Consider the following 15,947-nt stretch of genomic DNA (forward strand, 5'->3'; position numbering starts at 1 on the left):
TTGGAGCAATTTGGAGGGGCTGTCAATTACAGAACTGAGGAAAGGACATGGTGTAGCTTTGACAAAATGCTGCTGCAGTCAAAGCATGCCATTATGAGAACTGTCACTGGTGAACTTTGAAAATGCATAACAAGATAAGGGGGTGATACAGTGGCCATCAGAGTAAATGAATGAGACGTGAACATATCTGATAGAGAGGGAGAAGCTTATCAGCTAAAGACAAAGCAAGCCTTCTGATGGCTGGCATTTAGCCCAAACAGTCAGGTTGTAGACACACAGTAAGAGATTTCTGCCAGCAAATGCTATCATTTTGTACAAACCCACTTTGTGTCGAGTCTGCTTCATCATCTTGGAAACATTATTTCGCCTTCTTTTCCTCAGAGGATTTCTATTTGGTTATATAGACTACTAAGGCTAATGTAAAATAAACAAATATACATTTTCTTACTTATTTACGCTAGAGACGTCACATGCTATTTGAGTATGTTGGCCCTAGGTAGGATGTGCAGCTGTGTGCCCCGCATTTATTGACACAGTTATAGTTCTTACCTTATCTTGTTTTATTTGATAGTAGGCCTAAAATACCGCACTGTTGGGAAAAGCATGTGCGTCTGAGGTCTGAGAGCTGGACTGAGGTGCGCCACGTGGTCGGCGTGTTTACAGCAGGGGTTTCTGGGAAGCGGTGCTCATGGTAACCACAGTAAACACACTTCACCCCGCCTCCTCTTCTCTGGCAGCACAGATAGAGCAGCAGCACCAAGCGAGTGATGGATGGCAAGCATGACTCTCAGCGACGACAAATATTATGAAAAAATAGGATCGATTCAACAGCGCATGCATGAAATGTGAGGTTTTAGAGAACTCGGGGAACACGGCACGGGCTTGAGGTGTCTCTTCTGTCTGGTGGTAGCCTCCTGCTAATGCAAGAAGAAAACAGGCTAACTAGCGAGCTAAGTTAGCTCAGACAGAGCTGCCTAGCTTATCATGCTACACGTTAGCTCTACCCTTAGCTTTAGCTAACAACAGCACTTCGCTTCGCTTTGTCACGGGAGTTTAGCAAGCGGCAAACTTCTTGCATTTAGGTAACAAGCCTAGACGGCGAGAGGGAGATGACCCGACATGACGGTGAAACGTTAGCGTGTGGGTTATGCTAACTTGCAGCTATGCTCGTGTTTTTGTTTGTAACTTGTAAAACCATTTAACAAGGTCAGATTGTGTAATAGCCTAGCAAATTTAGGGCGATGGTGCTACAGTTTGACAGTCCGTCTGCCTGTTTGTGTCTGTAGGGAGAAGCGGAGGCTGGAGTTGGAGAGGGAGCTGTTTGCTTACTCCATGTCTGATAAAAGGATGTAAGTCTATATTACCACTTGTTATCCACTCTATTTCTCATTTCAATTGTCTTTCACATGTTTCCACATCGATAATTTCTTAATTGCTCAGGATAGCAGCAGTTGAGAGCACCCAGAACTTTCTGATCATTTTAAAGTTTAAATTGTCACTGTCATCTATGATGCATAGCATTTTATTTGGGAAAATTATGACAATTCTGCAAATCTTGTAAGAAACATGTAGTAAAATATGCTTAAGCTCACTGTTCATTTCACATTTAAGCATAACAGTGAGTCTAAATCATTATAATGAAGTCATTCACAGTAGTAAAGGTTGATATGAGACTTAAAACATGATTTGACTAAAACGGCCTATATATTGCACACCTCTTCTTTTGAAAAGTCTAGCTCTTATTTTTAACATACTGCTTTTAGATCATGTTTATTTTAAATAATAGTTCTCCACTGCCTTCAGCTCACAGATAAAGCGTACCAAACTGCACAGTTATCTCAAAGAAATCTGTGAGAGGGAAACACGAGCAAAAATGAGAAACCTTGAGCTTCTGAGAGATGTGGAGTGCATAGAAATGAGCATGAAGGAACATGGTCCTGAACATGGCCCCCTGCATCAACAAAAGGTACCCCCCCACACAGACACACAAGCCGCGCATGCACGCACACACACACACACACACACACACACACACACGCACGCAACTTAATTTATTCAGTGGATTATTTTAGATTGATCCAGGTTGGACAGTTTCACTTGAAAAAATTGGTCTGTTTATGTACTTATTTGTTCAGTAGAAAACTGTTCTTGCAGAATGCAGAATGTTCAGAAAGACATATTGTCACAGGTTACCAGTGTACCTCTTGAATGTATATATATATATATATATATATATATACCGGTATATATGTATTCAATGGGGGGGGGGTATTAAGAAACAGACAATGTATAATGACATTTTTATTGTTGATGTGAATATATAAATTAAGCATCTTTATACTCTGCCTAAATATCATGCTCTAATTTTCATACACTGTAGGAATATTTACTAGTAATTGCTTGATGTGACAACAGTAAACACTCCAACAGTGCAATTTATCACGACAAGCAAATGAGCAAGGGAGAAAACAATGAGCCAGTCAGATTATCACTTAAAACTCAACGACAGTGCTTGACAGCTTAATATCAAATTAACAAAATTGGTTAATTATGACTCACTGAGTTAATTGCCCAATATAGAGACTCTGAAGTGCTCCAGAGGTTTACTCTCTCTCTCCCCTCAAGCAGTTGGTTTATTTCCTCTTGATGCTTTATGAGTCCTGCATATTTGTTGTTATTGTTGCTGGTCCTATTTCCTTTTGTGTCCATTGTGGAATCTCATCACAACTTTCTTCTTTTAATATTGACATATTTGATTCACTGAACAACATCAGTTCACAAATGAACAGAGTAGAACGACCTCTCTCTCCCTCAACCCACCTCCACACACATGCTGATATCATCATTATTTTATTGTAATCTAATCATTTGGTGGAAAATCAGTGAAAATAGATAACACGAGTAGGTAATTGAGCAATGTTTAAGGCAGTGCTTTAAAAGGTGTATATTTTTGTATAAACTTGTATTGTTTTGAAGAAAAGTCCTGGGATGCTGGAGCTAATCCGCTCTTAACAGTGCCATTAGATTGTTTAATTGGAGTTGGGATTAAGGCAGTCAGTCTGGTTTGTCAGATAATTGATTAAGAGTTGTAGGCAGCCACATGGAGGCCACTCGCTGGGGAAAACCCATCATGACTGACTGACACTTGACGTGTCGTTGGGCCATTTTGGATTTCATCAGCTCCTTTTTCACTCCACCTGTCTGTGTGTTTGCAGGTCGTGTTCAACACACAGCATTATCATATAGACGAAATCCACATTGTTGGCATGTCTAGTGTCAAATTACATGCAATATGTCACTTAGTGTGAAATATCTTCATTATCGTCTTATATCTGTCAAATTGGTTAAATCCTCAACAAACTATGCACTATGCAAATGTTTTCTGTGATCTCATCTATATATATATATATCTTTTTTTTTACAGGCCGAGTGCTTGAATCAAATTTCCAGATTTATGGCAGCAAGGGGGAAAAAAGCACAAGAGCTTGAAGTGGAAAAGGTAATGGTAAATATGCACCTCACAATTGCAACTACTAGTATTGCTAATAAGAAGAGCACAAGTTATATATTTTGATTTCATTTGTAGTTACAACCTTTGTCAATGTAGTAATGGTTTTGTTTCTTTCTAACTCAAATCATACAGATCAAACAATAAACAGATTTATATTGTGGAAATGAGCAATTGGCAATAGTTGCCTTTTCCCCCCACACATTTCGTTGTATGACTACAAAAGGCTACTAATTTTTCTATGTCAAATCCATTTTTGTAATGTTTACAAGGTTACTGCAAATCTCAAATTCTATCAAGCTGTGTTTTCAGCTTCAGAACAACAAAGAAAAGTAGACATTATGCAGGGTAAATCTGTAGAGAAGTCTACATTTAAACTGTGTATCTGTAATAGCACAGGTGTCTAATCCTAGCTGGTGCATCTGTACAAGCGATGTAGTTCAAGCCCATAGCTGCTTTCTCCCTTCACTTAAAGCAGTTAAAGCTCTTTTAGATGAAATGTCTAAGACATCTCATAATAACTTGGAGCATGCTGTCGAGCAGTCACTTGTAACTGTGTGCAAAACCCCCCTCAGCCTGTCCATATTGTAATGAGCAAAATGCTACCGTCACTCCATTATGCATACAAGCCATTGGCTGGCAGTGTGCATGTCCCTCAGGCTGCAGCATTCATTAAGGGGAGCTTACCGGCCTGAAAGCTGGAGACAGATGATAACGGGATATGATTTTCATATTTAATACATTCCTTGGAAGAGCACACGCGTGCCGCAGATTGATAGAAGAATCAATTGCTACTTTAGTGAAACACTTTCTACTTTGCCCTGCAGCTACCGATGGAATCACTCAGCCAAGAAATTAACTTTTCCTCTTTTTTACCTACTTTGTGGATCTGCTGGGCAGGCTGCATGGTTTACAGTGAATGTTATTAAGCAGCTAACTGTTTGGTATTTAAGACGCTTATCAGAAAAGAAACAGAAGCCATGCTTTTTGTTATTGTGTTTGGAGGGAGGCTTTTTTGCTCCCCCTCACCCCCCCCCCCTTGGTGACATTGCAGACATGAATCAAAACTTGCAGAATGGAATTCTTCTAATAAGATTAAAAGTTAAAACATTGATCCTGAGACGTTCTTCTGAAAGATAGTGTGAAGAGAATTTTGACCTTGGCCCAAAATAAGCTACTCTTATTCAGAATTGAAAAGTGGATAGTTTAACACAGACAAGTTTAATTTCTTTAGATATTAACCCATTTAACTTCATTAACAAGTTTAACATTTCAGGACACTAAAATGTTATGCACATTTTAATTCAGGAGCAAGTTGGAAAATATTTGTTTTGTTTTGTTTTGTTTGGAGAACAGTGTGTGTCTAATCTTGCCCCCCTTCTTGGCTTCTTTATCATGATTGATGATTGTAGCATAAAGGATTTGTAGCTTCTGCTGTGATAATGGAGAGTTTGCTTGCTAACAGTGGACATGGTATTACTGCATTGCTTCTTCTATTTCTGCAGGTTGGTGGTGTACAAAGACAATACCAGGATGACTCCCTGCCTCACCCAGCTAAAGATTTCAAACATCCAGCTGCAGTAGTATTCACAGGCTATCAGACCCCCAGAGGGTCTGCTGCTGAAGCTGCAACCACAAGTGTACACTCACAGCAAGCATTGCGTCATTCACCCAGTCGCAGCATGCACTCCCCTGAACGTCTACCAAGTGGCCTTTTGAAGGACTTCAGAGTTTGCGGAGAGGCTGCCACCGACAACCGAGCACATTTATCAGATGACATTTCAGACTCAAACGATTCCCCCGATGGCTGTCATTTGAGTGACAAACATGAAAGAACTGTGGCGGTGCTCCCATCTGTTCGTGCCTTAGCAGGCCCAGCTGGCGGTGTGCCTTTTGGAGGTGATGATGAACGAGGACCTTCACTGTCAGTGACCTTGACGAGGCCTGAGAAGAATCCCTCACCTCTCAGCAACGTTAGCCCCATGTTGGCCGCGATTTCCCCCGCAGAATACACTGACTCCCGAGACGTTGTCCATCAGCTGCCCATAATGGAGGAAGCAGAGAGAGGTGAAAGACCTTTGATGCCGGAAATTGTTGAAACCAATTTTGGGTTGTATGAGGTACTTGCCGAGAGTCAGTGTACTACATGCAGTAGAATGCCGCCGGCGCTGTCCCAATTTGGAGAAATGGAGACCAGATGCCTCAGGCAAGCTGAGTGTGAACAGGGTCACAAGCAAAAATGTAATGTAACATGTAAATGTAACAAAAAGCAACAACAAAAAACTGAAAATGCTTCCATACTGCTCACCTGGCATAACCCAAGTCTCCCCAAGCTTTGAGATGCCAAGTTGACTTGAAAAGACATAATTTACACCCTGTTTTGAGCTGAAATCTTCACTGTAGCCAGGTGCTCAAATAATATCTGGTGCAGCTCCTGTAGCTTGCAGCTCCTGTAGCCTGCAGCTCCTGTAGCCTGCAGCTCCTGTAGCCTGCAGCTACAGTGAAGATTTCAGTGAAAAACATGGTAGGGTGTAAATGATCTCTTTTCAAGTCAACTTGGCATTTCAGGGTTTGTGGAGACTTGGATTACGCCAGCAGTATGGAAGCAATTTTTGTTTTTTTGCTCAGTCATGACACACTCCGCAGACAGCTCTACTTGCCTGACGCAGTCTCCATTTCTCCAAACTGGGAGTGCGCCGGCATGTAGTACACGTACACTGACTGTACATATTACTGCATGTAGTACTTAGACACATACAGTGTGGAAAATAGGATCCAGGTTGAAAAAAAACGAAATTCTCCTTTAAGTTATCAACCACCTTGCACTGTCTTCACATTCAGGTGGATGTGAGAGTGTCGTCAGCACGCCAAGCTCCAGTGTCAAGTTGTCAGATAGCAGTGCTAGTGACCTGTCCATTTCTCTGACACAATCTGAGCTGGAGGAGCATCTACCTGAGGGTGTGGCACACCTTGACGCCAGCCCCACCGCCCCAGCGCCACCTGAGAGGAGCGTCACTTCTGGAGGGAGTGGTCACCACAGGCAGCACAGTCAAGAATCGTCCTCACACTCTGAAGAGTCCAAGAATGGATCGCAATTAAACCGCCGTTCTGTATCTCCAACAGCGACATTGCCAAGGTATGACATATGACGTATGTTTCAAAGTGACTCAGTGAAGAGATACACTAATATTTTGATTGTTTAATAGTGCAACTCTCACATAATGTGTACAATTCAGCCAGTGTCCAGGGTTCCTATGCAGTATGGAAAATTATGGAATTTGATTTTAGTAATTTCCAAGTCCCTATTCTTTTTTCTAAAATATAAAATTCAGAATTTCTAAAAATAAATTGATCACACAGAGTATTTTTCATGGCGTTTGGAGCAGGCAGCCGCGCAAACAAAATGTTTATCACTGTGTGAGAGAATGCGGGCCAGAGCGCGCTTGACATCATCGAAAGCAAGGCAAGAAGTATGGCGTGTAACTGAACTCACACTCCTACACAGAGCTGCCTCTATGCCTGGCCGTCACAGCCTGCAAAACAACTCTGCCCCAAGTGTCTTATAACTACCAATAATCCAGACATCCGTGACCAAATTAGTTTGAAGAATGAATAATACGAGTGAGATGACTCTCCAGACAAACCTTGCCAAGCGGGCCAGAACAATGCTTATCAGGATAACCTCGCGTCACCAGGCTCTCTCAGAGGGGAGAGAGCCTGGTGTGCGTTACTACAGGCAGGAAGACAGAAGAAGACCCGCCCCCGTCTTCCAGTGGCCTGTGCTGCAGTGTTCTCGTTCCCCCACAGAAATGCAACAGTAGGCAGTCGCTACGAGTTAGAGGAAAAATAAGAAGCATGGACATACCAAACGAATTGTTTGTTTTTAGCTAACGCTAGTTACTTGATTGAGCGGAATATTTTTCCTGGAGCACAGCACGGTCTTCTGCCCATAGCCGGAAAACTCTGAGCGAGGTTTTTCAATCCAGGCTATTATCAGGATGAGGTACCCCTCCTATGCTGCCTGTATATATAGGGGGCCCCGCTCCCCTGGGCAGCGGAGGGATACGAAATTCTCTGACCCCAAATCAGAGATTTGGCACAGTAAATATTGCTTCTGTGATATAAAGAAGAGAGCCCTTCTCATTAGTGAGTCACCTCACTCCTATTATTCATAGAACCGGGCTTATATTCATAACCTTCAGATTAAGCTTGTCTGAACATTTATGAGTTATGCAGTGATGTAGTTATCAGAAGTAAACGACCATATTTTCTGTGCAAGGAAACCACACCTTTGAGTGCATTCATTGTCGTTTCCATGGACAGAGGGAATAAACAAGGCTGCACAGACTCTGAAAAATGAAGCCTGCGTTAGTTCATTCGAGACATGGCAGTCATAGGCTACGCCCCAGCTGTAACCAGCTGACAGCCGCCGATTGGATCATCGTTTAACCATTCGCCAAACAGCCGTTCTCACATCAAGGCGGTTCATTTAGATACAGCCTCCATCTCTCACTTGATCTGCTTGATCCATGCTGCCTCACACCGCTGCTGCTGGCAATGCTTTGCCTCCACCACCCCATTCTCCACCTTTCTAGCTCAGAGTCAGAGAGCATGGCTCAAACTAAGGCTAAACATGTATTCTAGCTCTAGAGTCTGCATGGCTCAAAAAGTGAACATGTTTTCATGTCTTGCTTAGGCTCCCTCTGTTACTCACTATGGCTTTAAATTTATCTGGAATCTTGTATCCCCATGGGGGGATTTTTGCGGGCCTCCCTGCTCGGCGTAGCATGCTGCTGGGCCGGTTCAGGGAGGAGCATCTTCTAGAGCGGAGCCTTCAACGCCAAACATAACTGTATTCCATTTATGCAATAAATGGTTAAATCTATGACGAGAGTGTTCTTGAATGAATTAAATTATTTAACTTTTTTTCAACTCACTCTTTTTCAAATATGGGGGGAACAATAATATATTAGTTATTCCATAATTGTAAGGGAAAATAATAGGAGTATAGGTAGCATTGGTTCGTTTACTTGCTCTTTGGGCAGAGATGTTTGACAGTGGAATGTCGTCCAACTTTCTGCATTCATTGCACTGTTTTAGCATTGCAGCTTGAATAAAATGCTGTGCATTGAACTTGTCTGGGTTTGGTGTTAATCGATTTGATTTGTATGAGCTACAGTGCCTAGCTACGATCTTCTGGCAATTATTTGGCAACTAATTAATTAACACATTGAGTGCCAGCCATTTTTTCATCCTGTAGGTAAGTTGTGCCAGGTTTTTTTTTGAGGATTCTGGCTCATTTTACAAGAGCCGAGGATTATTTTCTGTTAAGAATTCATGAACACCAATCATCTAAAAATAACTAATAGCATGTGTGCTTTCTCTGTCTAAAAGAGTTAGTTTGCAGAGTTAGTAGTTATGTAGATATTAGCCGTTGAGTACAGCATGGTTTCAGCGTCTGGAAATTTATTCAGAGATAAATGGCTTTTTGTGAAATTCGATAGAAGAGTCACTTTAACCATTCATTTTTGGCATCAGTAAGACCGTCAGACATTCTAAACAATAGTTTTGAACAGTAATTTCCTCCATAACAACAGGAAACACCCCTCTCATTCAAACTCCTCCCTCCGTGTGTCTTCTCCTCCTTCCTTCTGGCTCTACAGCGGGCGTGTCAGAAGCGCGTTGCTGCTGCCTGCCTGCCTGCCTGCGTGCCTGCCTGCCTGCTTGCCTGCGTGCGGACGCTCCTTGTGCGAGTCAAGATGGGCCGGGGAATGCGTGGGCGATGGGCAGATGTTGATTCTGGCCTTTCTGAGGTGTTTCAAAGTGTGTTTCACCTATAATCTATTTTGCAAATCGCTCCGCTCTCTGTGTGCTGCTGCCTGCGCCGGCCGCTCTCGGGCAAGACAAGTCTGGATTGAATGGATTACTGTAAAATCGCCTCGCCATTTCCTTGAATGGCTTGCTCCCGCGGCAGTTTTTTCTTTGATTTCGCTCGTCTGGGGGAGCACTGTCAACACTTAGTGGGTCGGTAAAATAGATTATACACATTCTCTTGCTCCAATAGTGATCTCGAAGATGTAAAAGTTGTTGATTGATGTCCCACCGTCAAAAAAAAAAAAATGTTTATGTAAGACGAGATATCTCGGCTCTGGCACTCAAGCGTTGGATTAGGTAAGACGAGCTATCTCGGCTATGGCACTTAACGTGTTAATAATAGCATACATAAGTCAGAATGTAACATACATGTTAACAGTTGGATTTTTAAACTAGATCAAGATCTAGCTATTTGTACTCAGATGTCAAATATGCTCTGAAAAATCTACAGGGAAGTCTAGAAATTTGAGCATTGAAAAGTATATAATTTGGAAATGGGAAATGTGTAGGAATCCTGAGTGTCTTATATTATGAAATACGGTACATAAAGGTGTCCTAAAACCAGCTAAGCAAGTACAGAAAGCAGAATGTTCCTGAGTGGCCAATGGCCATGCTAAATCAAAGGGGGCTGTTAACGATGGGATCGGCCAAAGACACCGCGCAGTCCTGAGTCCTCGCCACGTCGCATCTGAGGCTGCCAGAGAGTCATGCTCCACACCCGGGCTCTGTGCTGCGGCGGTGGCAGTGATGCACCTTATGGGGAGAGCTCAGGACCCATGACCGACAATATTGCCATAATCCAAGATAATGCTGTAACAGAGCAATTTTCTGCTTGAGAGACCTCAGGAAGTCCCCAGTGGAGGAGGAAATTTGTGGCGCCATAGAGTGTTCTGGAGGGTGGGCATGTTGACAGCACTCAGCCACAAATCCTTAGTGGGATGATGGCCTCTGAGGTGGAGGATGGTTTTGGATGGGGTTAGAGCAGGGGTGGGCAACTATTTTTCATGGGGGGCCACATGAGAAACCCAGATTGTTGCCGGGGGCCGAACAAATATTGTCATGCCGTAACCCATGGATGGGCAACTTTGATGATATAGAGGGCCACAAAAAAAATTCCTTGCTACCAGATTTTGCTGAGGGCTGAACGGCGCCAGCGCGAAAAATTTGGGGCATTTGAAGCCAGGTTTAGAGGAATAACTCATTTTAAATTAACAATTGTGATGTCATTATTCAGTCTTAACCACCAATATTTGATCCTTTTCCTCATGCACTCCTATGTCACCACCTGCTCTCCCTGCAGGGCTTGAAATTAACTTTTTTCACCACCTGCTAATATGGCTGCTAGATTTTAAAGTTACCAGCCAATTAGCATTTCCACTAGCCGAAATGTTTTTCTTGAAATAAACCAGAATATGAGTGGGTTAATTTAAGCATAAGTATCAGTAAGTGTCCCGGGATTCTCAAAGCCTGTGTTGAGGGTCACACAAGAACAAAAATGCACTCTTGAAGCTAAATAAATTCAAAACCAACAAGTTACTTATTTAAATTTCTACTTGGTAAATGGCCTGCATTTATATAGCGCTTTTATCCAAAGCGCTTTACAATCAGTAGGTAGTCTACATTCACCCATTCATACACTGATGGCGGCAGGCTGCCACGCAGGGTGCCTACACACCATCGGGAGCAAGGAGGGTTAAGTGTCTTGCCCAAGGACACAATGACAGCAGCTGGGAGGGAGCGGGGATCGAACCGCCAACCCTTGCATCATTGGCCGACCCGCTCTACCTCCTGAGCTAAAGCCGCCTACTTCAATGTAGAACAGTCATTTCTTACACATGAGATTACTTTTAGCCTTTTAGTCATAAATATTATTGAAAGATATTCCATATTCCAGACTGAAATGCTATAACAGAAGAGTATTGCCTAGAATGACATGAACATTTGGACACTTATTCAGCGGGTATATTGCATGTTGCGTTCATTTTTTTTTCAATTCTATCGCAGGCCACACAGGGGGCCGTATGCGGCCCGCGGGCCGTATGTTGCCCATGTATGGGTTAGAGCCACAGAAAAGCACATGTGAATATTCACCTCCACAGACAGCCTATGCATTTTCACTACAAAATATTTTCCAAACATGAGCACTTAGTCGCTTAAAAAGGATAAAGAAAACTTTATTTTGTCAGTTCTCTACCATCTTCTTAGGGACACTCCCAAGTATTTATTTATTGTCAGCTTTGTTGCCCATTTGATGCTTGTTTACTATCGTATCTATTAGTTATTAGACACAGTACCCTTTTACAATAGAATCAGTGCATATTGTCAAGGAAAATGTTCTTCAACCAATGCAAACAAGCTAGTTTACTGTAACCACAGATGCTATGGACCAGAGCATTATCAAGGCTTTATTATGCCTCCGCCGGCGATAGCCAGGCCGGAGGCATTATGGATCCGGGTTGTCCGTCCGTACGATGTTTGTTAACGCGATATCTGAGGAACGCCTTGACGGAATTTCATCAGATTTGCCTCAAACATTGACTTAGACTCAAGGATGATCTGATTAGATTTTGGTGGTCAAAGGTCAAGGTCACTGTGACCTCTCAAACGCCATTTTCCAGCTTGTTAACGCGATATCTCACGAATGCCTTGACGGAATTTAATCAAATTTGCCTCAAACATCGACTTAGACTCAAGGATGATCTGATTAGATTTTGGTGGTCAAAGGTCAAGGTCACTGTGACCTCTCGAATGCCATTTTCAAGCTTGTTAACACGATATCTCAGGAATGCCTTGACGGAATTTAATCAAACTTGTCTCAAACATCGACTTGGACTCAAGGATGAACTGATTAGATTTTGGTGGTCAAAGGTCAAGGTCACCGTGACCTCTCAAATGCCATTTTCCAGCTTGTTAATGCAATATCTCACGAATGCCTTGATGGAATTTCATAAAATTTGCCTCAAACATCAACTTAGACTCTAGGATGATCTGATTCGATTTTGGTGGTCAAAGGTCAAGGTCACTGTGACCTCTTGAACGCCATTTTCAAGCCTGTTAACGCGATATATCAGGAATGCCTTGACAGAATTTAATCAAACTTGTTTTATCGACTTGGACTCAAGGATGAACTGATTAGATTTTGGTGGTCAAAGGTCAAGGTCACTGTGACCTCTCAAACGCCATTTTCCAGCTTGTTAACGCGATATCTCACGAATGCCTTGACGGAATTTCATCAAATTTGCCTCAAACATCGACTTGGACTCAAGGATGAACTGATTAGATTTTGGTGCTCAAAGGTCAAAGGCCAAGGTCACTGTGACCTCTCGAACGCCATTTTCAAGCTTGTTAGCGCAACATCTCAAATGCCTTGACGGAGTTTCATCAAATTTGCCTCAAACATCGACTTGGACTCAAGGATGAACTGATTAGATTTTCGTGGTCAAAGGTCAAGGTCACTGTGACGTCACGAATGCCATTCCCAAGTTCGTTAAAGCGATGTCTCAAGAACAGCTTGATGGAATTTCTGCCAATTTGGCTCAAACGTCGACTTGGGCGCAAGGATGAATGAATTACATTTTGGTGATCAAAGGTCAAGGTCACTGTGACCTCTCCAACGCCATTTTCAAGCTTGTTAATGCCATATCTCAGGAATGCCTTGACAGAATTTCATCAAATTTGCCTCAAACATTAACTTGGCCTCAAGGATGAACTGATTACATTTTGGTGGTCAAACTTCAAGGTCACTGTGACCTCACGAACGCCATTCCCAAGTTGATTAACGCAATATCTCAAGAACGGCTTGATAGAATTTCTTCTGATTTGGCTCAAACATCGACTTGGACGCAAGGATGAACTTATTCCATTTTGGTTATCAAAGGTCAAGGTCACTGTGACCTCTCGAAGGCCATTTTCAAGCTTGTTAACGCGATATCTCAGGAATGTCTTGAGGAATTTCTTCGAATTTGCCTCAAGCGTCCACTTGGACTCAAGGATGAACTGATTACATTTTGGTGGTCAAAGTTCAAGGTCACTGTGACCTCACACACCCAATTTCCAAGCTCTGTAACGCAACATCACAGGAGCGCCTTGACGGAATTTCTTCCAATTTGCCTCAAATGGCGATTTGGACTCAAGAATGAACTAATGGCGGAGGCATAAGTCTGCGTTGCGGTCATTCTAGGTTTAAAACTTAGTTTATTTTGTCTGTATAAGAAACAATGCGGATAAATTTTGTTTTGCTCCTTGAATGTGAAGAAAGCTTGTTTGTAGGGATGTTCATCAATTATCGAAAATCGATAATCGATCGTTAAGGATTGGAATCGATCCTGTGGCATTTGGATCGATTTTTTAATTATTAAAAAAAAAAAAAAAAAAAAAAATTTTTTTTTTTTTTGGACTAGGTTTGGGTGGAATTCGTTCCTCCTCGCCCCACTCCATTGCACAGCCGACTAACGTGAGGTGGAGCTTCATATAGTCTCTAGTTTTCTGGCTGGGCACGGGCCTTTGTGCCAACAAAACTGTTTTAAACATGAGAAATTCAAACCGGCATGCGCCGGGGACAGCAGTGTTGGAGAGGAGACACATTGAAATAAAGAGTTCATTGAGGAGAACATGTTGTCTTTCGTATTTTCTGCCATAGGCATTCATTTTGTTAAAAAAAAAAAAAAAAAAAATTGAAAATATTGAAAATTTTCTAAGTATTAATAAAATCGATAATCGATAATTGATCGTTAATTCTCACCGATTATCGATTTTGGAAATTTTTCAAAATGAACATCCCTAAGTTGTTTGTGCATGACAGTGTTTCTGTGTGGTTTACTCTTGTTATAGTGTGACCTCAAGAGGAGCTGAAGTTAGCCTGTGCTGGGGAGAAGGTGGTGGGGGCTGCGGTGTTCATTGTTAAGTCCACGGAGGGCTTCTGTTTATGAGGAGAAAACCAAAGACTTTGATGTAAAGCTCCAAGAGCATCTAGCCTCTCTCTCTCTCTCTCTCTCTCTCTCTCTCTCTCTCTCTCTCTCTCAAGGTTAGAGTTTATATCGCTCCTTCCATTCAGCTCACAGCCAGGAAGAACAAGCCTGGCCAATTCATTAGATTATCCCATTATATTTCTCCTCCAGCATGGCCAGGGTGAGTGAGTGAAATATCCCCCAGGTTTCTTCTAGATTCATCATAATGGTCTCACTTCGTCCTCCTCTCAAACATGTTACCCCTGAACTGCATGATGGTTCTGCTCTATCGATGACAGCATGTCATACATTGTAAGGTGATTTTTTATTTATTTTTTAATCCCACAGGAGCCTATAAGTACAGTTTAATATGCATTGCCTTAAATGTTAATTATGACATGGAAATGGACCTCTATTGGTTGCTATGTCCTTGTGTCTTGGTGCATTCTAAGGACATTCCTTTATTGTCTCTTTTTTTTAGCGCTGAGTTAATAATGTTATCGATATGAATCAATGTTAATTTGAAGGAGGAACTGATATTGATTCATAAATCCCAATATCAATATTTTAATATTATGCCTTTTCCCATGGATGCTTGACGCTTTAATCCCATTAGACTCGCGTGGGTTTGCTTCTTAGCGCAAGACATCTCGTAAACATCTGTAAACATTAATAGTTTTAATAATGCACCAGGTTAGAGGGTTCCTTGTACAATTTACAGCATTAGTTATTTGAGAATCTCTTTCATATCCAAGCAAAATTGGTATTGTAAGTTAACTGAAATATCGATATCGAATTGGAAATCGAATCGGGATCCATTGTGTATCAGAATCGTAATGAATCGGGAAATCAGTGGCGATATACCCAGCCCTATTTTATTTATTTGTTTATTTAATTTGATCTAATTCTCGTCAATTTACCCTTGTAGTCCCTGCACTCCCTGTGCTATTATTACTCTGTGTATTTTCCCATTCATTTGTGCATTTTATCTTCTGCCTGTGTGAGTGTGGTGAGATTCCCTCTGACACCAATCACTCAGCGATGAGGCCATCGGGCATGGTAAATCACCCCTGAGACGCTACTGTACATGTAGTGCAATGTCAGTGCAGAGAGGCTGACCTCTCTCTCCTGGCTAACAATACACTCGGGATGATGTCGACACGCTGGCAAACAGCAGCATCTAAAGTGAGGTTGGAGACCTCGCCATGAAACCTGGCAACAATGCACACAGAGAGAGGTCTGCAGCAGCACACAACAAATTCAATTCTCCCTCTCTAAAGGTCTCATTTTGAAGAGCATGGACAAATAAAGTGGAAAGAGAAAGATGATGACTATTTCAAGGCCCACGCTGACGAAAAAAAAGACAGAGCTTTTGCCTATGCTACTTCAGCCACAGTGAAGAGGACTTAGTGCAGATGGATTGCACACTACAGAATGTCATGGATATAATTCAAGCTGCCAGCTTAATCAGGATGTTACCAGGAAACAACCTGCAAAAGACAAGGAGCAATTGTTTGCTGACCCCTAACCCGGGAGCCCATTACAGATTGTCATAAATTCTTTTTGGCCCCTTTTATGTCGGGGGGCTCAGGGATCTCTCGGCTCAGGGTTTCTGGGAG

General features: G+C 42.2%; 1 protein-coding gene across 1 annotated transcript in view; it reads left to right on the forward strand.

Annotated features, from left to right (window-relative positions):
- The first annotated feature begins 736 nt into the window (after positions 1-736).
- The window catches only part of kiz (kizuna centrosomal protein), a 40,849-nt gene continuing 25,638 nt past the window's right edge, over positions 737-15,947 (forward strand). Inside the window, exons 1-6 of the mRNA XM_083633645.1 lie at positions 737-845; positions 1,287-1,349; positions 1,804-1,966; positions 3,425-3,499; positions 5,014-5,575; positions 6,350-6,644. Of these exons, the coding sequence (XP_083489771.1) occupies positions 772-845; positions 1,287-1,349; positions 1,804-1,966; positions 3,425-3,499; positions 5,014-5,575; positions 6,350-6,644 (1,232 nt within the window). The 5' untranslated portion in view covers positions 737-771. The remainder of the gene's footprint in view (positions 846-1,286; positions 1,350-1,803; positions 1,967-3,424; positions 3,500-5,013; positions 5,576-6,349; positions 6,645-15,947) is intronic.

The sequence above is a fragment of the Poromitra crassiceps genome (assembly GCF_964638095.1).
Source record: "Poromitra crassiceps genome assembly, chromosome: 3".
Taxonomy (NCBI): Eukaryota; Metazoa; Chordata; class Actinopteri; order Beryciformes; family Melamphaidae; genus Poromitra; species Poromitra crassiceps.